General features: G+C 41.7%; 1 protein-coding gene and 1 long non-coding RNA gene across 7 annotated transcripts; one reads left to right on the top strand and one right to left on the bottom strand.

The window, feature by feature from the left end:
- Positions 1 to 8,329: 8,329 nt before the first annotated feature.
- On the bottom strand, positions 8,330 to 10,078 carry LOC308589745 (uncharacterized protein). Of its 2 annotated transcripts, none has more exons than XM_081199157.1 (2): positions 9,959 to 10,078; positions 8,330 to 9,277 (listed from the first exon to the last, which is right to left on the bottom strand). In XM_081199157.1, the coding sequence occupies exon 2, from the start codon at positions 9,219 to 9,221 to the stop codon at positions 8,523 to 8,525; it is 699 nt and encodes a 232-aa protein (XP_081055283.1). In that variant the 5' UTR covers positions 9,222 to 9,277; positions 9,959 to 10,078; the 3' UTR covers positions 8,330 to 8,522. The 2 variants fall into 2 exon arrangements, with proteins under 2 accessions (XP_081055283.1, XP_081055282.1); XM_081199156.1 differs by having other exon boundaries at positions 8,330 to 9,309; positions 9,959 to 10,054.
- A 1,705-nt stretch (positions 10,079 to 11,783) lies between these two features.
- LOC308589433 lies at positions 11,784 to 25,855 on the top strand. 5 transcript variants are annotated; one of them, XR_014009227.1, is made up of 5 exons: positions 11,784 to 11,908; positions 12,846 to 12,920; positions 15,686 to 15,779; positions 17,292 to 17,473; positions 25,615 to 25,855. It is a non-coding gene; the product is annotated as an uncharacterized lncRNA (long non-coding RNA). The 5 variants fall into 5 exon arrangements; XR_014009224.1 differs by lacking the exon at positions 15,686 to 15,779 and having other exon boundaries at positions 17,330 to 17,473; XR_014009225.1 differs by lacking the exon at positions 15,686 to 15,779.
- Positions 25,856 to 27,442: the final 1,587 nt, after the last annotated feature.

Here is a 27,442-nt window from a genome sequence, read left to right as displayed (position 1 = left end):
CCTATTCCTACTCATGAACAATGTGACTTTTGCAGGGTACTACAACATTCTTGGCTCTCAGCCTGATTAGGAAGAACACAGGAAGTTGCCTTATTCCAAGTTCAACCATTGTGCCATCAGCTCAATATTGCCTGCAATAACAGAGAGCAGCTCTCCAGGATTTCGGAGAGAGTGCTTCCTAGTCCCCCCCCCAACAATTTATTTATTTATTTATTTATTTTTAATCCAGACCTTCACAGCCTCTTTCGCAGCCCTATCTGGAGATACCAGATATTGAAGCTGGAAGCTTCTATCCAATTCAGGTGTTTTCCCACTGAGCTATGGCTCTTCCACATAGGGATGGAAGGATAGATCAGTTTTGATTCTCTCAGTTTCCCATTTTTTCAGTCTTAGATTCAGTTCTCCGCATTTCACTTAAAAAAAACCAAATGAAAATTCAGTAGAATTTTCACAATACAAACATTTTATATGCCATTTTGACTAATGTACACATATTGGCAAGCAATGTTCTCTCATATAATGTATTATTGCATGGTAAGTTCACTAATCATCTTTTCATTTCCATCTATAATTTCCTCTAATAAATGCATTCTTGTAAACGCTTTTGGTTGGAGAGCAGCATAGCAAAAGGTGTGTTTCACTTCGTGTGTGTGTGTGTGTGTGTGTGTGTGTGTGTGAATTTGATAGAATCAGCTTTAAATATGTACTGAGTCAAATTTCTCCTCTACCTCCTACTTCCACACGTACATGAGCACTCTTGTACACATAAAAGATTGCAGGCTCAAGCAACAACACACAGTTAAGTTGAACAGACTGATGAAAGGGGGAGTTTTCTTTTGAATATTGTTTCTTAGGCACAACATCTCTAACTATTTGAAGTATCCACGTTCTTTATACATAGTCTTCATAAGTCTACATTAAGTTCTCCTTGAACAATGGCCTCTATAATATGTTTCCCCACCTCAAAAGGCTACATTTTAAAGTTTCTATTGAACTGTGATAAACATTGAATTAGAATACCCACTTTTAACAGATACCAAGCAGCTACCACTTATTGTCTCCTTATTTACATCTCACTCTTCCTCTGAATTAAACGGCTTTCTGACCTTGGGCTACAGAGCTTAAAATGTGACTCATTAAATGTGTGTGTGTGTATTCCTCAGGGATGGTATAAAGAATTCCAAATTTGTACTGGCTTCATATTTATTCTTCTTTAGGCATTCTCTCAAGCCACTGACAGACTAAGAATAAATATGAAGCCAGTACAAATTTGGAATTCTTTAATAGTTAGGTATTACTGCACTCATAGTGATATGTAATCCACATACGTATGAGAGCTAAAGACACAATGGATAGGTATCAATTTTGTATTTAGGAATAAAAATTACATACTTTCAGCTACAGATAAGTATAGATTTTTGAGATAAATTATGTGAAGCAGTTTGAGTCCTTAGGAGCCCCAGTCGATCAGATACTGGTTCATCTTTTTCAGAATGCTTTAGCTGAGATTCCTACATTGCAGGGGGCTGGACTAGATAACCCTTGGGTCCACAATTCTTTGATTCTGCGAGTATCCTGTTTTCCATTGTGGTTACAAAGGTGCTTCTGAGGGGTCTATAAAGACAACATGAATGAAAAGCTCTCTTACTCACTTCTACTATATGCACTTGGGAAACTGGTATCCACAGCCGGGTAAACAATATGGTGCCCTTGAAATGTTATTTGATTCCAACTCCCATTAGTCCAATCAACATAGGCAATGGTCATGGGAGGTAGGAGTTATAGTCCAATAACATCTGGAAACCACCATATTGGCTATCCCTGTTTGAAATCTTCCATTTGGCAATTGATAACCTTCACCTTCCAATAACTTGTCTAACCCCCTTTTAAAGTCACCTAAGCCAGTGTCTGTCAGTACAGCTCAGAGCAGTGAATTCCTTATAAGAGAACTATGTGTTGTGTGGAGGAAAAGCAGTCCATAAGTTCTGAGATCACAATCCATCCAAAATGAATCACTCTGAAATGGTCATTGATTTCACTGGGAGACACTGAAGCTGAGCTTAACTTTCCCCATTCGCAACAAAGGGCTTAGGTTTGGCCAAATTGTGTCCTGTGCTGATGCTGATACAGAACCTGTGGCCAATAATGCTGGATACACACACACAGTCTGCAATAGGGGTATCAGGATGCCGGACTAAATTAACCATTGGTCTGACACCGCAGAGCTCTTTTCCAGGTACAAAATATTGGAATTTATTGCTCGGAGAATGCCATCTCTCTCTCTCTCTCTCTCTCTCTCTCTCTCTCTCTCTCTCACACACACACACACACACACACACACACACACACACACCAATCCCACATCACATCACAGAGGTGTAGCAAGCCCAGGTGGTACCCAGTGTGGAAATGTTTTTGTCACCCTCCCCCCCCACAACAGCTAGGTTTAGGCTTGGGAGTCGTGGGCAGGTGCCGAATGTCCGCCCCCTTCCTACGCCTCTGCGCCCCCACTCCCATGACTCCCGAGCCATCAGGGAAAGGTGGGAGCTATGCCACTTTGCGGGGCACTGGCAAAGCTGCACAGCTCGTCCGTCTCCCTCCCTCCCTCCCTGGCTCGCTGTAAAACAGCAAAGCGGGAGCCGCTTACAGGAAGCCAGGGAGGCTGGGAGGGGGCCCCCCTGGCTTGCCGTAAGTGACTGCTGCTTGCGGCAGAGGGATTGCCACTCGGGTGGCGCCGGCGGCAAACCACTATGTACAGCGCATGTGTAGCATCGCTATGCAGAGCGCATGCATGTGGCATGTGTGACATGTGTTGTACGTCGTCGCCGGCATGTCCCAAGAACCATAAGGATGATGGCAGGCTCCTCTGCTCACAGCTGCAGCTGCAAACGGAGGATCCTCCACATGCGGCTGCACCACCGTAATGGCTGCTCGCGCCACTGTGCCTCGGCCGGGTGGCAGGGCAAGCACCCCACGGGGTGCCTTCTTGTCACCACCCCCAGACATGGAACATGGGGCACACCACCCCTCTGCTCCCACCTTGCGATGCCACTGATCACAGATACCTCACCTAAGAAGAAAGCATTTGATTCCTTGAACAAAATCTTACAGAATTACAGTATTGGCTTTGGTCCTTCTTTCTCAGACAATTGTGCAAGCCAAAAGCCTGATCTTGTTTTCCTAATGAAAAATTAACAGCGAAAGGATTGCCAAACTAAACAAGAGATTGCTGCTCAACTGCTGAAGGGTACAGCATTACTCAGAAGGTATCACTAGCAAGGCTGACAGGAGGCATCCGTTTGACTTTAACACCGGGTACAATTGCATTGGAGGGATCTGCAACTGAAGCAGCTGAATTGCTGTTAAGTGCCTGGCTTCCAATTAAAGTGCTTATTTCTGGATCTATGCCCAGATTCCCCACCAGCAAGGTTAGATTTGAGTAAGCAGCCTGGGCTGAAAGCCAAGGATAATTTCCTAAATCCCCTTGTCAAGCTCATATTCATAGAAGCTTCAAGGAAAGCAGAAGCAAAGAAAGTGATGGAAATATCATGACCCAACTTGGGCTGCTTAAGACTTAGGTGTGGAATGGCCTCTAATGTAAGGAAACCCATCTGAGATGGGCAATATCACTCTAGTTCTCTAACGCCGCCATAAGATTAATTTCATTCCTTTACCAGCTAGGATTCTAGTCTACCAGAAACAAAATAAACATGTGCGTATCTATTTTATTTTAAATGTTTATATGCTGCTATAGTATAATAATACCAAACAGGTTTACAATAATAACTATATATAATAACCAAAACATAAAAATTAAAATCAGAGGCCATCAACTAACCATGATGGAAATATGTATCTATTAATTGCTGGTGTAAGCCAGGGGGCATAGAAAAGTTTTCAGCAGGTGTTTAAAGGTTGAAACAGAAGGTTCTTGCTGAATCTCTATTGGCAGAGCATTCCACAGATATATGCTAACAGGTTGTGTGTCCTTAATTTGCCTTCAGACCAAGCAGTTTATGTAACAAAATTTGGACGGAGGAGCTGAAATCAATTTGAGATGGACCCCAGTTATTTATCAACAGAAAATCTTTTTAAAAACAAACAAACAAACAAACAAACAAACAAACAAAATTAGGATTGTCTTTGTTGCTGCAGGCCTGCAAAGCTTTGTGAGACAATGTTAACAATTATTTAGCAACACTCTGCTGCATTGTATCATTTTGTTTATTTGTTGAATTGGCACTTGCCCAAGTTGATTGTAAAAGAAGGGTGGGGAACTTCTTCCAGCTTGAGGGCCACATTCCCTTCTGGACAAATTTTCAGGGGCCACAATGGATAGGCATCAATTTTGTATTCAGGAATGAAAATGACATACCGTATTTTTCGCTCCATAAGACACAATTTTCCCCTCCTAAAAAGTATGGGGAAATGTATGTGCATCTTATGGAGCAAATGCAGGGGGGAGGCAGGCAGGAAAAGTCCCCAAGAACTGCACACAAACTCCGCGTGGCTCTTCCGGGCTTTTCCCCAGGAGGGAGAAGGGTCTGACATGGCCACTCAGTCCCTTCTCCCTCCTTGTAGAAAAGCCCGCAGGAGCCGCACACTCTTTAAAGGGTACGCGGCTCCTGTGGGCTTTTGCGGGAGGTGGGGGAATTGCCATAGCCGCACGCAGCCTCTCCCGGCACGAGAGGATGCGCGTGGCTAAAGAAGCCAATACAGCGAGCGCGATCCATCCCGCTGGCTGTCTTGGGTTCCTCTTTAGCTGCACGCAACCTCTCCAGCCGGGAGAGGCTGCGCGCGGCTATGGCAGAAGCCAAGACAGGCAGCGGGATGGATCCCGCTTGCTGTCTTGCCTTCTTTGCTCTTTGGGGCTGGGGGCCCGGGCTTCCCCCGGCAGCCCTGAGAAGCTCTGGGAGAAGTGGACAGGCTGCACGCAGCCTCTCTGCTGCTCTTTGGGGCTGGGAGAAATAATATTTCCCCCCCTTGATTTCCCCCTCTAAAAACTAGGTGCGCCTTATGGTCTGGTGCACTTTATGGAGCAAAAAATACGGTACTTTTTTAAAAAAAAGATATTTTATTAAATTTTCACAGTAAAAAAAACAAAAAGCAAAAAAGTACCAAGTCACACAAAACAAAAAACAATACGATACAAAAATACAGACATAAAACATACATCATACTTAAGCCAACTTTCCATAACCCTCTTTCTTGACTCCCTCGCATCTCCCTTTCCTGTGTTCCCATTTACCAAATCATGTTCAGCAATACTTCACCTTCTCTCAAAATTTGTTTTAAATTAAACATTTCAACTATTATGTCTCCAATTTTACCCTTTGTTATCAAATATTTAGATATTTAAGCTTGACATATTATTCAAATCTCATCTTTGTTCTTATAGTTCAATTATTTTCATATTTCTTTCAACTGGGTTACTAATGCCATGTTGTCTTTATATCCTGCATCATTCTAACATTCATACATTTTACAATACTTTTGCAAATAGTCCTTAAATTTTTTCCAGTCCTCTTCCACTGTCTCTTCTCCCAGGTCAAAAAATACGGTACTTGCAGCTACGGAGAAATATTGATTTTTGAGGCAAGAGTGGGCAGCGCAACAAACGTGCCTTTGACTAGTTTCCAGATCTCACTCTGCCCTCGATTCACTATCTAGGCAGGCAGGATCAGAGTTTAAGAGCACCTTCCAGCCACGGAAGCCGGGTGGCTGTGGGATGTGGCCTAGAGGGGGGGAGGTTCCCTGAGGACCAGATAGCAAGGTTTAGAGGATCCCCATCCTGCCATAAAACAATACAAAACATCTGTAAAGACTGACAATTGTAAATCTCAGCACAAGACATGCTAGCTAGCAGAGTTCATATTTTTTAAAAAAACCCAACAGATTCCAACTGCAGAAGTCAAAACCCCTTAAAGGACAACAGATTTTATGCAGGGCAAGAGAGAGTCAATTAAACAGGCCTGCCTTGATATGCGTTGTACATCACTAAGAAGGCTTTGGACCTGGTAACTTCTTACTGAATGTCAGAGTTCAGGATGTGTGTGGTTTTTTTAGCCATGAGAGGAGACACAGAGGGGGATGCACTCCTCCAGATACTAGGGACACAGACTGTTTTAGCTTTTGAATTCAAAGCCAGCACTCTGAATGGAGCCTAGAAACTAATTGTCCCAGTAGGGCCATAGCTGGTGTACAAAGAAAGCCGGAAAAAGATACTCCTGGCCACAGATGTTACCTGATCATCAAGCAGTAATGCTGGGTGGATGACAAACACCAAATAGTTCAACTCATAGTGCTCTTGTAAATGTTGCTCAGTTTATAGAGGACTTTTCTTATTAAAATATGAATCAATTATTATGTTGTTTGACTCGGATAATTATTCTATTTGTGAGGAGCAGATAAATACATTTTGCCTTACATAACCCTTGCAATCCTCATATCAGATGCCATGTCTGTGTCCAGTCATACAGCGGAGGGGAATGGAAAGGCCATTGTGTAAATTCATTATGATTCAATTGTCATTTGACCTTATAGGAAACCCATTTAGGTGAAGCAGGTCAAATTCTCTAATACAGCTAATTCTCTCTTGACAGCATTTTCCCTCTGCCTTGGGTCTTCAAATATTCCAATTGCATCATAATAAAAAGAGGAGTAAAACAATAAAAAGCACAATAAACACCCCATTCCAAGCACACATAATTTATGCAATAATTCAATATATGTAGCAGCAGCAGAAATTGCATAGACTCCAGAGCCCCTTAAGATATGTCTCCAAGTCAAATGCTTATCTCTGTGGCACTTCCGATTTGGATGGATTCCAACTCCTACTATCCTTTACTATTGCCTGATGGGAGATTTATGTCCAGCAGTACCTGAGGGGCCACAGTTCCTCCATCCCTAAACATAACGGTTTTAATTGGAAAGATGAGCTCTTGGGGCTGCAAATTCTACAAGCATGGGGGACACTTTGTAGAAAGATAGCAGAGGACAGCCATGTCTATGATGGCAGTGGAACTCACAACAATGTTTTAGCAGGTGTGCTCAAATGAGCAATGTGGGCAGCTAAAATCTGTGCTTTCTTTATGTTTCCCAAAACATTTGCCCAATTATGGATAACATCTTTGCATATTTCTAAAACTTTGAGATTGTTATTTTATTGGGCAAACTTTATCAAACTGCTAAATGAATACACTTGTGTATATTGTCCCTGTAAATATATTGAGAACAAAGTTTTAGCTTAATTATTCACAGGAAATAAGCAGATCATTTTTAAGTGCCGTTAATCACATTTAAATTTCCCAATAATGCATGATAATTTACTAATGTATTTATGGAAAGTAATTAATTTCCCTATGTGAAAGTAAATTTCATCATATTAATTCATGAAGTCTAATTAGAATACAGTGCTTGTTCATTATTTAAAAGCTTGGTAGCTGGAAAATATTTTCTATAGAATCAAATTTTATAGAAGTCTAAATAATGCTGTAGAAACTGCCTTTGTTGGATCACACAACAGGTCCAGATATTCCAGCATTTCATTTCTGAAGGTGCCTCTGAGAAGCTTAGAAGCAGAATATGAAGGCAACAAAATTATAATGGCCAGGTTATTAATATCAGCTTCACAACAATCTTATATGTATTTTCCAAGGGGTAAGCTGCACTGAACTCTGCATTGCTTATTTCTGACATAATTCATAAGGTCACTTGTAATGCACACTGAGGTTTAATGTCACATCTTCATAACCTCTTCTTAACATCCCCAAATGGAGAGCTATCTTAGGCAGGTTTTTGGAGCATTGGAAAGTGATATTTTCGTATATTATTGTTTTAGAGTTCCATATTTTTTCCTGAAATCCAGTACACATCTATTTAGGATGATGCCTCAATGGGCACCATTGGAATTACTTTGAGGTAAGTAACATTAGGGCTTGACCGGTCTTTTAAATTATGTTGGAATCAACTATTGTATCAGAAGGGCAACAGGCTAGAAGAGGAGGACTAAGACCAGATTAAGAACTTTGGTGAGTTTATTTACATGGATGTTGCAACCCACCTGCCCGTATTCTTTGGGATGGGACTGGGAAAAAAAACATTCAAATGAATATATCATTTCTATAAACCAAGCCATGCCTAAGAAATATGTTGGAGCATTCACTTAAGGGTTGGTGTTTTGCTGAAGAGTCAAAAAGTAGAAAAGGAAAGGAAATAAACACATGGATGCTAGCAAGGGGCAATTACATGATGGAGGGTGGGAATGTGGCAATCGGGGAGGATTTTTACTGGTCTTGAAATTAACTGAAGCACAATTAGAAAAGAAATCTTACAAATAAATGATGTCCATGACATTTATTAACACCCTTTGGAATTAAGGCTGCAGACATCAAGTTGTTTTAGTGCATATTAATGCTTAATTCTTGGTAAATACCTGTAGCACAATTATTTTAGCTTGTTGGGGTCGCTCTCTCCCTTTTAACCAGTATGCCAGAAGAACCACATGTTTCTTGGCTGAATATTCAGATCAGGGCTCCCTGCCCTTCTATCTGCACACTGAGGCTTCCTTGGAGGAGCGTCTTCCACTGCTGCAGAACTTCATTCTCTTCCTTCAGGGCTTTATCCTCCTCTTCAAGAGCTTTCCTTTCTTCTCTAAGAGCTTTGTTCTCTTCCTGGAGGGCAGCTTCTTCTTCTTGGAGGGCTCGCCTCTCTTGATGGAGACATTTTTCCTCTTCTAGGAGAGCAGCACTATTCTCCCTGAGAGCCTTGATCTGTTCTTGGAAGGCCTTGTTCTCCTCCCACAAAGCAGTGAGCTCCTCTTGAAGAGCCTTCTCTTCCATTTTGAAGGCCTCATCCTGCTCCTGGAGGGATTTGATCTCTTCTCGTAGAGCCTTATTCTGCTTTCGGAGAGCCTTTTCCTGTTCCTCAAGTGATTTTCCCTCATCCAAAGCGTCCAGTTTGTTCTCCTTGAGGACACTGCCCTCCTCCCAGTCAATATTGTTTGCGTCTCGGAGAGTACGATTCTGTTCACGAATAGCTTTGTTTTCCATACGGAAAGTCTTGTTGTCTTCGCGAATAGTCCTGTTCTTTTCCCAAAGGATTTGCTTCTCACCCCGGAGTGATTGCTTTAGCTGTCTCTGGTAGGACAGGTAGGTAGAGGAGCATGTCAAAGGATGAGAGCTACTCTTGCTTAAATATTTTCCATCCTTGGATTCTAGCATTTCATCCCCCAGGGCAGGGGCTTCATTCAGTCTGCTGGATCCACTAGTTCATCAGACTGAAAGTAATGTGAAGTGTCAATGAAAACAACTACAGGAAGAAGGCAAGTAATCCAAAATTAGGCAAATTACATTCATTTTGGAAACTTTATACAGAACAGAAACAAACCTAATTCACAATCACACTTGCTCTTTCCACAAGTCTATTGATTTCGCTGAAACTAACAGGCTGAACATAAAATGTTTTCTTGGAAGCCCATGCCAGGGCCCATATATAGGGAGCAGAGCCCGTGGTCTGCTCATACAATGTCCTCAGGTTCAATCCCTGTTAAAAGACTCTCAAGTAGTGGGACTGGGGAAGACTTTTGCTTGAAACCTGGGAGAGCTGTCTCAAGTCAGAAGAGATAATACTTGACTAGACCAAATGTCTGACAGTTAAAACCTCTGTGGGTATCCAGATTCCAGGACTCCCAATTTGTGAAACATTATCCATTAAAATTGTGTGAACACCTTCTTCTGTTTCTAGAAGTGTTACTACAAGATTAACACAGCCTAATTAACTATAAAGGAGCTTCATATGTTCAGTGTCTCATGGAACTTGCTATTTCATCAGTCACAGCCCTAAACAGCTTTAAAATGGAGAATGGGTAATATAATCTGTTGGGAATCCTTTGGGGCTTTCCCACTTTATCAGATTCCATGCCCCAAAATGTATATTTTCATGATCAGATAGCACTTACCTATACACTAGTCTCAAGTCAATTTGTTGCCTAATAACCTTTGGCGACTGGAGCTGAAAATGTGATGTTGAGTGGCCCAAAGTGATGTCATTACACACTGGCAACCTCCATGAGGCAATAATTAGGGGTCTTCATAATGGTATCCAAGGGGAACTTTTCAGTGGAGACAAATTTGCATATGACATAAGAGCTTAAGGCAGGTCTATCCTTTGGCAGTTTAAGAGACATGTTCACCAGCCAGTTGATGTCTTGATGGGCTGACAGAACGACTGCAGATCAACTACCACAGATGTGGTGTCCCCTCACCTCACTTCAAATGTACCATTTCTCCATGGCACCAGTTCACCCATTTAGTTTGAAATGCTAATCACATGAACCAAGGTCGCCTCCAGGTGACCTGTTTATTGAGCAGCCATCCCCCATTGGTTTGCACAAAATTTGCAGAGGGGCTAAATGATGTCAGTTATTTATTGAGAATTCATTTTGTTCGTGTGGAGGTTCAATGCTACTGCATTGAGCAAACATCACCCTACATTTCCCAGCGCATTCTCCTCTCTCTTTCCTTTTTGCAAAAAGTAGGATACTTGTCTTGGACGTGAGGTTGTTGTACAAGAGCTCCAAATCATCTTTAATTGCACCACCTGAATTTGCCAGTATGTGACTGAATCTCACTGAAAAACAGCAACGGTCTGGAAATGCCCAAAATCTACTAAGAAGCTTTGTGTGTTAATAACAAGTCCTAACAGTTGTGTAGGATCTGTGATGGCCTTCTCATAAACGGAAGTTATCTTGGAATGCTGCAATCATTTCATAGTGATTGTGTAGGTGTGAACTAGACGCATGTGCACACATATCAGTGAAGTGCATGTGTGCGCGATCCAAATGTCAGTGATGGACATATGTGTGGGAACATGCTGAAATAATTCTAATTAATCTTTATATCTCTCTCTGTGGAAGCACAGGCATATGTCACAGAACAGGTATCACAGAACAGAATTTTAGCCCATATTTAAAATGTGTGCTAAATGTTGGTTATGACAAACCATACAAAGCATTTTTAATAGAATAAAGGTAAAGGTAAAGGAGGGACGCGGGTGGCGCTGTGGTCTAAACCACAGAGCCTAGGGCTTGCCGATCAGAAGGTCAGCGGTTTGAATCCCCATGACGGGGTCAGCTCCCATTGCTCGGTCTCTGCTCCTGCCCACCTAGCAGTTCAAAAGCATGTCAAATGCAAGTAGATAAAGTAGATAGGTATCACTCTGGCGGGAAGCTAAATGGCATTTCCGTGCGCTGCTCTGGTTTGCCAGAAGCGGCTTAGTCATGCTGGCCACATGACCCAGAAGCTGTCTGCGGACAAACGCCAGCTCCCTCGGCTTATAGAGCGAGATGAGCACACAACCCCAGAGTCATCTGCGACTGGCCCTAATGGTCAGGGGTACCTTTACCTTTTTAAAGGTAAAGAACCCCTGACAGTTAAGTCCAGTTGCGAACGACTCTGGGGTTGCGGCGCTCATCTGGCTTTACTGGCCAAGGGAGCCAACGTTTGTCCGCAGACAGTTTTTCTGGGTCGTGGCCTGCATGACTAAGCCTCTTCTGGTGCAACGGAACACCGAGACCAGAGCAGCACACGGAAACACCATTTACCTTCCCCCTGGAGTGGTATCTATTTATCTACTTGCACTTTTTGGCGTGCTCTTGAAGTGCTAGGTTGGCAGGAACTGGGATCAAACAACGGGATTGTATTCTTGGTTTTCTCTGTTTGCCAGCTTCCACAGTTGCTATGTTTATATCATTGTTCCATGATTACCATGTTAGCAACATTCCAGGACAGGATAGCTCTGTTATGTTTTGTTTCCCAGAATTCTTCTCTGTGAGAAGGTGAAACATCTCTACATTGTTATACAAAATTCTGATTGTATCCCTATACTGCATGGTGGCCAAGAGGCACAGGTGGGAAGCTCTGTGGTGCGCCTACATAAGCCACTACCAGACTTTTACATTGGGAGTGGGGTGTAATTCAATGTCTGTCAGGGACTGGGCAGAGGAGGAATGATGGAGACTGCCTCCCCAGCCCAACCCTTCCAGAGAAGAGGAAGACAGTTCAGAATTACAACAGGGGTTTGAGGGAGGCCACAGCTCAGACGCAGATGAGGTGAAAAGTTGGGAAACAATGGGAGAGGAGGAGGAGGGAGAGGAATCACCATGGGGGTGACAGCTGATGGACACAGTGTCTTTAGAAAGCATTCCAGACCGCCCGCCCCCCAGAACACGGAGGGCCTTGAAAGTAGAAGAGCAAAGAGCTCAAAGGCAGAGGGCATTTGTCAGTACCCATAGAGGTGATGACGAATGTGGAAGTGGGAGAGCCGGGTGTGTGTGTGGAGATTGACTCGGGAGAATGCCATTATCCAAGAGGCTGGGTTCTAAAGCATCTCTCTGTAAATACTGAATAAAAAGCAGACGGTAAGAACATTCCTTGTCTTTGTACATTTCTGGGCAAACGGCCATGACTAAGCCGTTTCTGGCACAACGGAACACTGAAACCAGAGCAGCGCACGGAAACACCGTTTACCTTCCCACCGGAGCGGTCCCTATTTATCTACTTGCATTTTGGTGTTAGGTTGGCAGGAGCTGAGACAGAGCAACGGGAGCTCACCATGTCGCGGGGATTCAAACTGCTGACCTTTCGAGTGGCAAGCCCAAGCAGCACAGTGGTTTAACCCACAGCGCCACCCGCGTCCCTTGTAGGGCATCTTAGCTAGCCTTTAAAAAGAACAACAGGCTATCATTCACAATTAGGGTCTTATAGCTGTTTTGACACCCCAATAATAATAATAATAAGCAGAAACTGAGGAGGAGAAAACAAAACAAAACTATTTGTCCCATCCAGACTAATGAATTCTCCTTGCAAAATCTTGGCAATGAGCTTCTCCCAAGAATATTAAGGAACTAAGTGGACACTTCTGTGAGTACAATATTGATATCTGTGTACAAATTTGTTATTCCATAAGCGAGAGCATATAAAAAGTGAAACGCTATCCCCCCACCCATGTTGGAAGAAAGAGTGACCTTTCAGATTATGGGAAATAACTTGAACCAATGAATCCAAGTCACAAGAAGGGAGATTCTGGCTAAACACCAGGAAGAACTTTCTGACAGTAAGCTATTTGACAGTGGAACAGGCTTCCTCGAAAGGTGATGGACTCTGCTTCATGGGAGGTTATTCAGCAGAGGTTGGGTGGCCATCTGTCTTAAATGCTTTAGCTGTGATTGCTGCATTGCAGGAGTTGAACTGGATGACCCTCGGGGTCCCTTCAAATGCTACAATTCTACGATTTTTATGATTTGGCAGTGAAGCAGCAGAAAGTAAGCTACACCATCAGTGTGCTTTGACCCACTTGCCCCAAAACCAGGGTACCTTTTATGCAATTAAAACTTGCTGCCTAGACAAAGTGATTTTTATCTTCATAGTATAATTTCATGCACAACGTGTGCTTGCAAGAGCACACACAAACACAACGTGCAACTGATGCACAATATAAAGAGCATTTTAAAATGTTCCTCTGTTTTATTTTCACATACAGACATACGGTAATTTCATATTAACATTTGGCTTCTTTGGTGCTTTTCCAACCTTAATAATGTTGCGCTGACATGGCTTGGTATTTTTCGGGGTGGGTGTGTGTGTTTGGTTTTAAAGGCTTTCAACCCCAGTGATTTCTTTCCCCAGTGGCTTCTGAAATTTATGTTGTTGATTTCAACAAGCTGAGTACCTGGATGAAGATGGACTGTTTGCTTGATCTGCAATAGATTAGCTGGGTACCACGGAGAGCAAGAGCTGATGGTCTGGCCCATCTGCGCCTCCATCACTGTGGCTTGAAGCCACTGCTCTCTTTTTCTGCATGACCAACTGACTAATTACTATTCCTGGCCTCTTCCAATCTCTTCAATTAATGCAGTGCACAATTGCACATAGCTACAGAGTCACCCATCATGCTTTGGAATCTGGGCCAAGAATTAGGCTCAAAGTCCCAGAAGCACCTGTTAAGAATCCAAAACATCCAGATGGCACGGTCTTTTAGGGAAGCGTCAAAGATTGACTTATTTGTCTGTCTTATTTTTGGTTTAAGGTTATAGACACAATTGTCTAGAAGCCACAAGCCAAAGTGCTTCACACAGAACAAAAGATAAACAATACCTCCCTCCCGATCTATGGATTACAGCAAGAAACCTTTAATTTGTATATCTAAATCTTTATACACTGGTGGGGTTCATTGGTTTTTTGGGTTGTTGTTTTTTTGCTTTTTAACCCCAGAAGCATATAAATGGGATTAGTCTGTGATTACAAGGAAAGCTCTGGAATAATTAGAAGGATTTACTCACAGCTGTAAATCACGCACACAAAAGGGAATTATTTCATGATTCTACAGTATAACTTCCAATTTAAGAGTTTGTTCATTAGAAAACATCGTTCAGGTTGGCCCTGTTCTCACTTGGTTGCAGTTACAACAGCATCATGTTATTGGATATCACATACCCTCCACAAATAGTTGTGCAAGTTTTTAGTTACAGAATATCAGAAATTAAGATATTACCATCAGATCTTCTTAGGACTCAGGTGGCGCTGTGGGTTAAACCACAGAGCCTAAGGCTTGCTGATCAGAAGGTCAGTGGTTCAAATCCCTGTGGCAGGGTGAACTTCCGTTGCTCGGTCCCTGCTCCTGCCAACCTAGAAGTTCAAAAGCACGTCAAAGTGCAAGTAGATAAATACCGTATTTTTCGCTCCATAAGATGCACTTTTTTCCTCCTAAAAAGTAAGGGGAAATGTCTGTGCGTCTTATGGAGTGAATGTGTGGTCAATCGCTGGCTCCCTTTCTTGCCCCGCCCCCTTGCCCAGGCCTCCATTGTTGAATGTTCTGCAGACAGAGGCTGTTTGTTTCCCCAGCGACATGTGACTGGCTGATTAGATTATCTGTCTAGAAACTGTAGAAACGTCTCCCTTTCCTTTCCTAAAGAAGCTGCAAAACTGTGAGTTGAACCCCATAAAAACAGGATTTTTCCCCTTTGCAAAAGAAGTTGCACAATTGTGAGCTGATCCCAAAAAAACCCAGGGCTTTCCCCCTTTCCTCCTCTAAAAACTAGGTGCGTCTTCTAGTCAGGTGTGTCTTATGGAGCAAAAAATATGGTAGGTATGGCTCCGGCAGGAAGGTAAACGGTGTTCTGGTTCGCCAGAAGTGGCTTAGTCGTGCTGGCCACATGACCTGGAGGCTGTATGCCAGCTCCCTCAGCCAGTAAAGCGAGATGAGCACTGCAACCCCAGAGTCGTCTGTGACTGGACCTAACGGTCAGGGGTCCCTTTACCTTTACCAGATCTTCTAGGGTGTCGCAGGATGCATTTGTTTTTCATGGACCCCCCTCTAAATTAAAAAAGTAAGCAAGAACTTCTGAAATAAACACTGTAAGTAAGCAGAATATTTGGAACTGAAGCAAAGGAAGCATCCAAGAAGATAATAGGACATGTGTTCAACATTAAATTTGTGGCATACGCCAGGGTTCTAATTTCTTTGGACTCCTTCTTTACCACAGGTTCCCTTGAATGCTCCAACACATTCATTATGGTCTTCCCATGTAATCTTATTTGTTCAAAGCAGAGTTAATGGAATCTGTAGATGGCATATTTTATCACTGTGGCCCAATCCTGCTAGAAGATATTTTGTGGGCTTTCCACAGGAACTACTCATGGAGGAAGAGGTGTCAACAATACTCCCCTAATGTGCTTCAGACCATGTCATCAATGCCCAAACATCTGACAACTGAAGGAAAGGTGTGGGTTGCTGTTGTTCTTTTAACTTTTACCCCTGAAAATAATTTAATAGATATTATCTTAATTGACTGAAAGATTGGCACAGGCATTCCCCAACACACACTCAGAGCACCAGTTACAGATCTTGTGTAATTCTGTTAAATTAGAATTGCAGAGGTGGGATTTGTTTGTTTGTTTGTTTGTTTTAGAATGGAACAAACAAACAGCAGCTTAATCTTGGAAACCAACTGGGGAGGAGGGTTTGAGAGGATAGACCAAAACAAAAAGAAGCATGCATGGATATTTTCCGTCAAATTCCACTCATTGGTTTGGATTGCAAGGGGCAGAATAGAAAGCAATAAGGTGACTGGGGTGAAAAGCAGGAGTGTGTGGAAGGGATGAGAGAATTTATCAGTTTTGGTTTCCTTCAGTTCCTCATTTTACCAAGCTTAAATTCAGTTCTCCACATTTCCATATCAGTTTTTGATTCCCTCCCCCCAAAGTCTTCATGAAAATTCACTTGCACATGTTCACATGCATTTTTGTGTATTACAGTGGTACCTCGGGTTAAGTACTTAATTCGTTCCGGAGGTCTGTTCTTAACCTGGAACTGTTCTTAACCCGAGGCTAATGGGGCCTCCCGCTGCTGCCGCACTGCCGGAGCACGATTTCTGTTCTCATCCTGAAGCAAAGTTCCTAACCCGAGGTACTATTTCTGGGTTAGAGGAGTCTGTAACCTGAAGCGTATGTAACCCGAGGTACCACTGTATACATTTCATTGTAAATCAATTTCCATTAATATAATGCATTTGTGTGTGTTATTTTTACAAATATGTGCATTCCTGTGCACCCTTTACTTGCCTATGTGGCTACACACTAATAGGAACTGAATTAAGGGCCTTTAAAAAAAATGTATGACCTGGAGCTATGTTTTTGTGTTGTGGTGATGGGTCTTCTGAGGAGATTAAGAGAGTGCATATTTTACTGTACAGAAAGCATTCCTCTATTTGTTAACTAGCTGGCATGGTGCTACCTTCATCATAATTGGTATTTGTCTTCCTAACCCAATGTAAATAAATAAGAATAATTACTCCTGTTCAGTGCACCATTTGTCATTTCTTTGGAGCGCTGCCTTAATTACACAGTGCATGCAAATAAGTGCCAAGATACCCGGACTTGTAATAAAATGCTTAACCGATGAGCAGTTTTAGAAGTGTAAATTAAAATGTAACATGTTGTTTCTAGCTATTGTGATTACACTACACATGTATTTAATTTCATGTAGAATGCTTCTTCACATTTGCTTTTGTTTTCAGATATCAGCATGAGTGAATAAATGCTTCATATTGGAAACAAGAGTACATTAAGTTAATCGGCTTCTGAATGTGCATTTCTTTAAATAGACCAATACGACCAGCTTCCTATTTGAGCAACAGACTGTTTTGTCTATTCAGGTCCATGGAAGACACTATTTCACTCATCAACTGTATTATTTTTATTTATTTGTTTGTTTGTTTGTTTATTTATTTCTAGGCACAATCCACCACCACCCCATCTCATGCTGTCCTTAGGTAGAATGAGGCAGCCACCTCAAGCGGTAGATGCTGGGAGCAGCCCCTCCATTTCCCCAGACACTCTGAAGCTTGCCTGCCCTGTGCTCCCTAAACTAGCCTGAAGACCCCAGTGGGGAACACGCTCTCATTGGCAATATTGAAGTAAGGATTTGATGCATAGAATGGGTGGGTGCCATCTTGTCTTTGTTTCCCACAGCAAGATGGCTTGTATCCAGATTTTCAGCTAAAACCTGAAAATGATCTTGGGCAATATAATGCAAGGGATACATTAAAAACCATGCACTTGGAAACGTTCTTTCCCCTCCTGCATTCCTTCCCACAAATAAGTTAGGTGGTCCTGAGGCAGGGAGGCAGACATTTCAGCTAGACCAGGAACATGAGTTGGATGTTTGCCATCACATGCCTTCCTCTTGCTGCTTTTTGCAGGTGGCTAACACATGACCTGGAAGCTGTACGCCGGCTCCCTCGGCCAATAAAGCGAGATGAGCGCCGCAACCCCAGAGTCGGCCACAACTGGACCTAATGGTCAGGGGTCCCTTTACCTTTTTAACACAATACTCCTGCTTTATCCACCCCTCCATCCCTCTCCCAGGGATCTCAATGCCCACAGAAAATTCCACAAGTATATTTTGGAAAGATGGATCTAAATTCCAAAATCCATAAAGCGTGGGTGTATATATATTTGGGTTGGCTAGGGCTCTGGGGAAGAGAGGACTAAGGGGTGGATATTTAGGAGTGGACACCTCTGTCTGGCCCAAAATACTGACCAGGCCTTTGTCACGCAAAGGAGAGACAAGAGCTCCACTGAGATCTGTGCAAATTCCGTACCACAGGCATAGCTGCATTCATGAAGGGTAAATAAGTGCAGATTTATATTCCTACCAGATTCTGGGATATGTTTAATGGTTCCAAGCACTGTACGTCTCATTGTTGGCCTGACTGAACTGAGGTGATGGCCTTAAGGACACCCAACTCTTTCCTGCAGTTGTATTTGCAGGGGAAGGATTGGGGCGGAAGAATCAGCATATTGTTCACCATTACTGAATCCCTTCATTAAGTAACTGCTGATAAGCTTCTGATACACCCCCAGGATTTGCTCATACACAGTTTGAAGACTACTGTAGGTAACCCAGGGGACATTTAAAGGAAGGTTTTCTTGTTAGATATGCAGGGTAACATACCTTTCGAAGGAAGCATCCTTATTCAGGAACCTTTGGGGTTTTCAGTTTCTATCTATTTCTCTATCTGTTCTGAACCCTCTAAATACATCATCATCAGCATAATCACCTTGATCAGCAACCATTTTCTTTTCTCACAAGGATGGCTGGAAACTCTTTGGCATGGCATTAATAGCTGGCAGAGAAGCGGCTGTATCTGATTATCAAGATTGATTGATGACATTATCTGGATACCTTAAAATGCTCAGGCCCGAAATAGATCTATTAGTTTTTGAAAAGGCAATACATTTTGTTGTTGACAAAATTTTCCAGGATGTATATTTATCACCAAGATGGTATCAAAATGAGCTAATTAGTTATTTTAGTGGTATATTTTTGCCTCCACAATGGAAAACACACATTCCTGACATGCACATCTAAGGCTGTCAGCTATAACCTAACATATCTTTGTACTTGCCAAAGTAATACAATGCAGTGCACACAATTTGGCAAAATTCTGTCTTAACGGTTGACAACCTGTTAAGAAGCAAAACTTTTATACAGTGGTACCTCGGGTTACAAACACCTTGGGTTACAAACACTTCGGGTTACAGACTCTGCTAACCCAGAAGTAGTGCCTTGGGTTAAGAACTTTACCTCAGGATGAGAACAGAAATCGCGCGGCAGCACTGGGAGGCCCCATTAGCTAAAGTGGTACCTCAACGGTTTCAGGTTAAGAACGGACCTCCGGAACGAATTAAGTTTTTGAATTAGTCTCTCCATACTTTATGAAGTAGATAGGAGCCTCTTTCATTTTTAACTGTACCTGTACCATACTCTATGTGCGGCTACCCTTCCAGTTGATTCAGAAGCTGCAACTAGGTTGCTCCCTAACATGCACATATGACATGCGTTGGCTGCCCATACCAGCTTTAAGGTATTGAGTTTTAGCCACAAAGCCCTAAACATCTTGCAGCCAACTTATTTCCAAGACTGTCTTTCCACGTATAGTTCGCCTAGGCCACTGTCAACTACAGGTGGAGCCCTCCTGACAGTGCCATGGCCTACTGAAATTTACTTGGCCAGGGTTCAGAGGAGGGCATTTCTGTTGTGGAATGAGCTCCCTACTGAGATCAGGTATACATTGACTATGGGGTGCTTTCACAGACAGTTAAAAGACCTTTCTGTTAACCTTGGTAATTCCTGACTGTTGATATCGAGTTCTCTCTCTCTCTCTCTTTGGTTCTGGTTGCTGTATTTGCTGAAATTACGTGTTATGACTATTTAGATGTGTTGTTGTTCTTTATCAATTTTGATTATTTTTATGTAAACTACTTTGGGATTTATAAATAAGAAGTAACATGTAAGTTTTTAAAACCAACCCGCCAACCTGTCCCAACCCGTCCCAGTGGATCCAAAAGATATTTTGCACCCCTTTGCTAAAGGCAAGATCAGAACCCAACTGTAGCAGTACTAATTTGTAGTGGCTAAATATTTATGATTTGGGTCCACACAGCCTAGAAGTCATGTCACTTTATATGAGTTATGCATAGTGAAGTTCAAAACTACCTGGACATAGACTTCAAGCCTTGGGTGCCTGCTGTCACCTCGGTGTGTTTTTCTGTTCTGGTTCGTAAATCTCATCTTACAGCTATTCTCAGGCAACCCTAGAACACGATTGGCCTCCTTTTTTCTTCTCATCATCTCCCACTCTTTTTTATCAATAAGATGTCTTAGAAAGCTGCTGGGAGAAGTAAGAGGATAAGCCAGTGCGTTCTCTGCCTTGCTCTGATAAGTTTCCAAGGCCACATGACACTGCCTGAATAGCTGGTTACCTTCCTGGTTCCATGATATCTGATTTTTAGCCACACAGCATCATCTGTGTGAAAACCCTGCATTTAAAGATGGTTAATAATAATAATAATAAATTTTATTTATACCCTGCCCTCCCCAGCCAAGGCCAGGCTCAGGGCGGCTAACAAGCAATAATAAAAACAAGTTGAATGAATACAACTGAAAAACAAGATTGAAATACAACATTAAAACATTGAACATTAAAATGCAGCCTCATCACAGGAGGAGAAAGGAAAAAAGAAAGAGGGGGAAGGAATCAAATTGACTCCAAGCCAAAGGCCAGGTGGAACAACTCTGTCTTACAGGCCCTGCGAAAGAAATCAGATCCTGCATAGCACCTCTTAATCATCCCCCCCCAGGCTAAATATGCTCAGCACCTTTAACCTTCCTTTATAGCTAAGGCCCTTCTCTTTGTAGCCCTCCTCTGACACAATACAGTTTCCTTCTTAAACATGCAGCCCAGAAATGGACACAGTGCTCCAGGTGAGGTCTGACTAAAGCAGAAAGAGCAGTACCACTATGTCTCATGATCTGAACACTATACTTCTGTTCTTGGTCATAACCTTTAAATCCCTAAACGGCTTAGATCAGGGCAATTTAAGGGCCATCACCCATGATACAATTTTGTTCATCCTCTGTGATCAGCTTCTAGTTCTATCAGCTGCTGAGGCAGAGATGGTGAAAATTCTGATAGCACCCAGAATGTGGCACCCATTGCGCCATAAGATTCACTGTACCTTGTTTCTTATTGTGTCCCATCTCTAAAGAAAAGTTTGGTTTTAGACTCCTGATTGCATTGGTTTTAACCAGCTTCTCACCTTTAATAAAGTATTGTCATTTTAATATAATTCCTTAGTGCGGAGACACACACATTGAACTTGCTTGCAGGAGCAACAGCCTAAAATATTCTGAAACTGACTCTCTCTCTCTCTCCCATCACTAATGTGTGCTCTATTTGATTGTGTTTGGTCTAGATTTATTTTCCCTTTTCAGAAGAGGGCAACCAAAATGATCAAGTGGCTGAGGAAAGGTTACAACATTTAGATTTATATATTTTTAATTAAGAAAGAGAGAGAGAGATGATACAAGTGTATAAAAATATTCATGTCATTGAGGGAAAGGATAGGGAAGAAATCTTCTCATAATACCAGAAATCTGCTGTCCGATGAAGCTGAATCTTGGAAGATTCAGTATAAACAAAAGGAAGTAATTTGTTCACACAGTATATAGTTAAAATATGGAATTTCCTCCTAAAAATGTGAAGGCCACTAACTTGGATAACTTTAAAATAGTATTAGACAAGTTCATGAGGGAGGAGATGGCTGAGATACCCCTTCAGGAGATATCAGAACAACAATTAAGGCAAGCATAAATTGGATTATTTTTCCCCCTACCATCCCCAGAATTGTTTCTCCAAATTGCAAAGATATTCTACCACATCTCTAACATTAACTGCATTTGGACATGAACAGGCTACAGTTCCCACAAGGAGATTGAACCTATGATGCATTTTCTCATGAGATGTATCATGGATATGTGTTGCATTCTAATAAGATGAGTAATCAGATAAGCATTGGGAAAGGGAATTGTCAGATTTTGGTCTTTGTTTTAGGGATGGAGAATCTGCAGCCTTCAAATGTTGTTGGATTCCAACTCTCCTCAGCCCCAGCCAGCATGGTCAATGGTTAGGGATTATGCGAACTGTAGTCCAAAATATCTGGAAGGCCACAGACTCCTCTTCCCCATTTTAGTTGTATTTTGAAAACGAGGACTGGGCAGAACGGCACATAAAATAAAATAACAGAAAGTAAAAAAAGAAATCACGACACTAAAACAGTTGATAATATAATTTGCAGGCACAATCATTTCTTAAACAAGGAAAGCAAGGACATAAAAATAAACTATTATATCAGTATGAAGTCTCTAAAGCATAATGGAATGGAAAGCCAAACTGCACGTGCAGCAATTTTGTATGTGCCACTGAGCTGGCTTTAAAAGGTCCTCTGGCAACTGCCTGCTAAATTAGGCATACTGTGTTGCACAAAACAAATTCACTGTATGGAATGCCCACTTGTTCTAGCAGCTCAAATTGATCCCTGGAACAGCATTTCCATTTATTTCCATTTAGGCAATTGCACCTTGGTGCATGATTAAAAAGCATTCTCTGGAATTTAGCACAGTTTTATTTCAAAGGCAGGTTTGAATTATGATGAAAAGCCTGCCGATATTTCCAGAGAGTAACCTGAGACCAGAGATTCTCATGAACACATAAAACTGCCATTTCTTCATCTAGCCCAGTGGTTCTCCAAGGTCTTAGGCAGGGACCTTTCCCAGTTATGCAATCTGAGATCCTTTGGGAACGCTGATGATTAAATACTCGTTTAAAAAGTCATACACCTTAATGAAACAGAACTCTCTAAGGGGATTACACAAAGCTATAAAAAGGCAAACAATTTTCTCAATGCTAGATAAAAACAAAATGCCACAGTTGAAATATGTGCTGTACCTCTGAGATGTGATCCCTCCATTTAGAGGGAAAGATGGGGCTCATCAGTCTGGGAAGGTAGTCCACCTAGAAGGAAAACTCTGATCCAAAACCTCAGCTGCTTTGAAGGATGTCTTTGGGAGGAGAAAAGGCTAAGGAGTAAACCCTACACAAATCTGGAGTAGAGTCCCTAAGACAGTTGGATGTTGTCTTCTATGCCTCTTTCTGGCAACTCCTGCAGCCAAGCCAGTGCCAAATGTGTTGCTCTGCTTTCCTTTGAACCACATCAGTGAGGCTGATGTTGTCTGGGCAGACCAGCACCCTAGAGAGGTCACTTTGGCGCTGCTAATGCAACAGTTTGACTTCATTCCCAGAGGCTCACTCCATTGTCTCTAGAGATAGGCTGATACCAATAATGTTCCCTAGAAGACCACACTGAAACTGCTGTGGGTGACAGTTTCCCTTGCAGATGGATGCCTTGTACTGGATCAGCTCCCCACTCCCATGACTGACTCCCCAAAAACCTGAGTTCACACCCGGGTCAAAAATGTGAGCTCAATCATGAGTGAAGCATCAGAAGTGTTCACTAAACAGCAACAAACCCAGGGTTTTCATCTGTGATGACATAGGTCGTAGTCAGTACCACAAATGGGATGGGAAGCAAGCAAACCATGCCTCTCTTACTCAGTGCTGCCCCCAAGTATATACCATTTTCTTTCTCTGCCTGGCTCTACTAAACAGCCATTGAACTTTCCAACCTACTCCTAATACAGCAATTAAATGTGGGGTGAATATTAAGGCTTTTCCAAAACAAAACATGATTTTACTTTAGGTTTTGGTAAAGTAACATTTGAATAATTTTTTTTGGGGGGGGTGGGTAAAGAAAAAAACCCTTATTGTACAGTTTGACTAGTTATAAGAACAAATAATTTTATTTTTAAAAATAAAATAAACAGAGATAAACAGATCCAGCCATGCCTGTTTTGGCTGTTTCCCTAATTAAGCCAATGTTTTATCAATCTTTATCCCTCAATTCTGTTTCTGCTGCAGTTCACCCTTGAAGTGCTTCAAGCTCTGCCTCTCTGACTCCACAATCACAGTCTCCTACCAAATTTTCTAGTTTGATTTACATACAATATTTTCACACACCATTCCCAATGTTTCAACCAATCAGAAGGATAAGTCTAGTTTCCCCTTAGTTTCCAGCTTCCTGAGCTAAATCCTCCTGTGAGGAACATTCTGAGGTAAAATCAGTGTTGCAGTCACACTTTGTGTTTTCAACTGAACAAAAGCCTTAGGAATACGCATAATGTATGAAGAAGACTAGAGTGACAGCAAATCTAGATTTGCTCCTCAATTCATCAATCTCTTGATGAGCTTAAGCTAGTCTTCACTGGTATACTGTATCCTTTCCCCAAGCATAAAAAAACCATGCGGGAATTCTTTTATGTAGCGCTGTTAAATAGCTTAAAGGATCACTTCTTATACAGAGAACTAAAGGGTTCATTTATATATAATATTATGTTCATTGCAGCTTTCAGTTTGTGAATTTGAACAGATGTTACATATAATTCATTTTTGGGCTAGAGTCTCCATGTCTCTATAGCATGATTATTATAATTGTGAATGATATTTCCAATGGCTGGATAAAAACTCAACTAACTGTGTAGGTCGGATTATTTCAAACAGGTGCTCCCATTGTTATACTACTAAATATGCCAATTAGGGATATTTATAGACTCCACACAATTTAAATTAGATGTAACTAATCTTTTTTGGCATCTCTGAAATACAGCAAAGGGGGAAAACATTTAGATTTATTTAGAGCAATTTAAAAATATGCAATCTGTATTTCAAGGGGCAGAAGAAACATTTTTATACATGTGTAGTTTTGTTTGAGTGTGCCCTACTGTAGACATTTAGCTTTCAGAAAAGGTCTATGTCTTGGGATGTTGTGAGTTTCCATGTTTCTTCTGCCCCAGGTGTGGAAACTGTGCACTATTGCAAGGATGCTCACTGTCACAGATAAATGTCCTGGGTGGCAGCAGGTTTGAGAATGCTGCCACTGGAATCTAGAAAAAGATGTGTGGATGCACACTGAACTGGGTGTTGAGCAACAGTTCATCAGATGTGCCTTGTGCCAGGCACCATATGATGAATTGTCAACAACAGGAATACACATATGAATTGGATCCCCATGCGAATCTTAGGGAGCAATCCTATGCTCAAGAAGCTGATGGAAAGCAAGCTGGTGTACAGACACATTGAATCCAAACTCCATTCAGCAGTGGGGCTACTGCTGGCTGAGGGAAGACAAGCCACCCCTTTTTGCCGTCTTAATTTATGCTGGGCTGCCAGGTCATGTGCAAGACTAACTGGATTAACTTTTTAAAGCTAAAGTTCAGCCTTCAACTGGGATTGAGATTGTACATTTGTGTTCAATTGCCATGTTTAGAATTCACATGGGAGGAGCCGGCATCACAGCTACTTCTCATGCCAGTGTCACCAACCTTGAATCAACACTAAGGATGAAAGAAGTCATGTTGATGACACCTTTCATGTGACCTTGAGATTTTGAGGAAGCAGAGTAGTGTGGGAAAGTGTCAGGGTTTTGCCGTGGGTAGAAGCCCAGAGTCAGGAAACCCAAGTCAGAAAGATAACAACAACAACAGTTGTTGCAGCACCAGAGAATGACCAAAAACCAAGTTTGCAAACGCAAGAGACACCCAAGTAAGACCTTGTTGCTCAGAATTTTACTGGAACTTTTTAAACTTTTTCCTTCCCAGGAGGAGACCGTGGTTTTCCTGGGTAGAGTCAGTCTGGATGGTTCTGCCCCTAGCAGTTGTGGTGATGGAGCTCACCACATGGAGCAGTTTCTGACAAAAAGAGGGAAGATGCAGCAGCTGCCATACTGCTGAGGTGATGTCAGAAGGAACCCCTAATTGTTATAAAGAGAGCTACAAAATGCCAAGAGCTTCATTTTGTTGTTGTGAAAAAGCTTTTTAACATATAAATGGCTAACTCAGAGTTTCCACTTCATTGCTATCATTTTCTTTCCCCTTCATCTTTTCACAATGACATGCCCTGCATCATCCACTAGTGTGAAAATTTGAACAAATAGCCTCAAATAGCAGAGGCATAGCGTAAGTGAAAGTTTTTATAATCTTTTAGGCTATTCTTCACAAATTGCATTTCTGTCATGGCAGCTACATTTGAACCTTATGCTTTTTCTGACAAAATGGAAACAGGTCATCTTTATTTTTTAAATGGCATGACAACTTAAATGCATTTCCTAACTACAAAATCATATTTTCAAGGAGAAAAAGAAATAGAAAGAGGTATCAGGCACAGGTATAAAAAAAGTTAGAGATGTCATTTCAGTTGTATAAATGAAAAATTGCATACAAAGAACTCTTAAGCCACCAATAATTACTTGAAACTCATTTTTCCCCATTGGCAATTTCTCTCAATATGCAGCTTTTTAATTTTAAAATGGCATTGTTAAAATTATTTTTTACTCCTGCAAATGAGAAAAGATATAGAGATAATAATATACCATAAAATATACATATAGGAATGATGGAAAATACAGGGAAAAATTGAATTCTTGCTTACTATCTGTATTAATGAGTTTCACAGTGTAGCTGGGATGCTTAATCTGCCATGCTTGGAGTCATATGAATAGTATAATTTCCCAGACAGAAAGGGGGGGGGAATGCAAGTTGGTTTCTTGTAATTTAACTTTATAGAACTGCTGCAAATTAAGTATAAAATATTGCTGGCAAATTAGAGTTGCAGATTTAAATAGGTTTGCTGCTGCTCAACAGCATAAGATATTCCATCTCTGGTGTTTCATTAGTAGGTGAAAATTCAGCGCTGCATTAGAAAACAGGGGAGTAAGTGCCCATATAATAGGAACTCTGCATGATTCACAGTTGAAAGTTGTATCCTATTCCCATTCCCCCCAAAAATAAGCATGTTAATGATCATGATCTCTGTAGCACATAATGGCATGGAACTGATAGCAAGTTTTAGACCTTTTATTGCAATGTGGAAACCTCTTCTTCCCTCCCCCACAGCCACCCCATTTGTTTGTCTTTTTTGCTCTGAAATTATGCATTGAATCAGGTATAGCTAGAGCATCTATTATATGAAAACATGATGTTCATATGCAATAACGTTTCACACATGCATCACCTACTCAGTTGAGAGCATGTAACTGATGGCGTTGCAGTGAATGTAGACTGCAGAGACCAGGTTCTAATCTCTGCTTGGCCATGAAGTTCACTGGATGACCTATGTGATCTACTCCCTGTCTCTTAGCCCAGGCACGTCCAACTATGAGTAGGGTGTGATTTACAATGCAATATCAAAAACTGGCAGTGATCTACCACCCTCCGAAGTCATTTGAGTTAAGTAAATAAATAAATGGATCTTCATTTCACAGATACAGTAGTTATGTTTGGATATCATTGTGACAGATCCACATAGTTGTTAGATGGGCAAGTAACTAAACAAGTGAGAATAGTCAAACTATATTTTTATATTAGTTTACACAGATGTGAGGAGCCAGTCAGAGTGCGCCGGGCTTCTCTGTCTTCCCCCTACTGTTGC

This window comes from Podarcis bocagei (assembly GCF_964188305.1).
Source record: "Podarcis bocagei genome assembly, chromosome: 6".
NCBI classification, from domain to species: Eukaryota; Metazoa; Chordata; class Lepidosauria; order Squamata; family Lacertidae; genus Podarcis; species Podarcis bocagei.
Note: the sequence above shows the minus strand (reverse complement) of the source record. Positions and strands in the feature narration are given on the sequence as shown.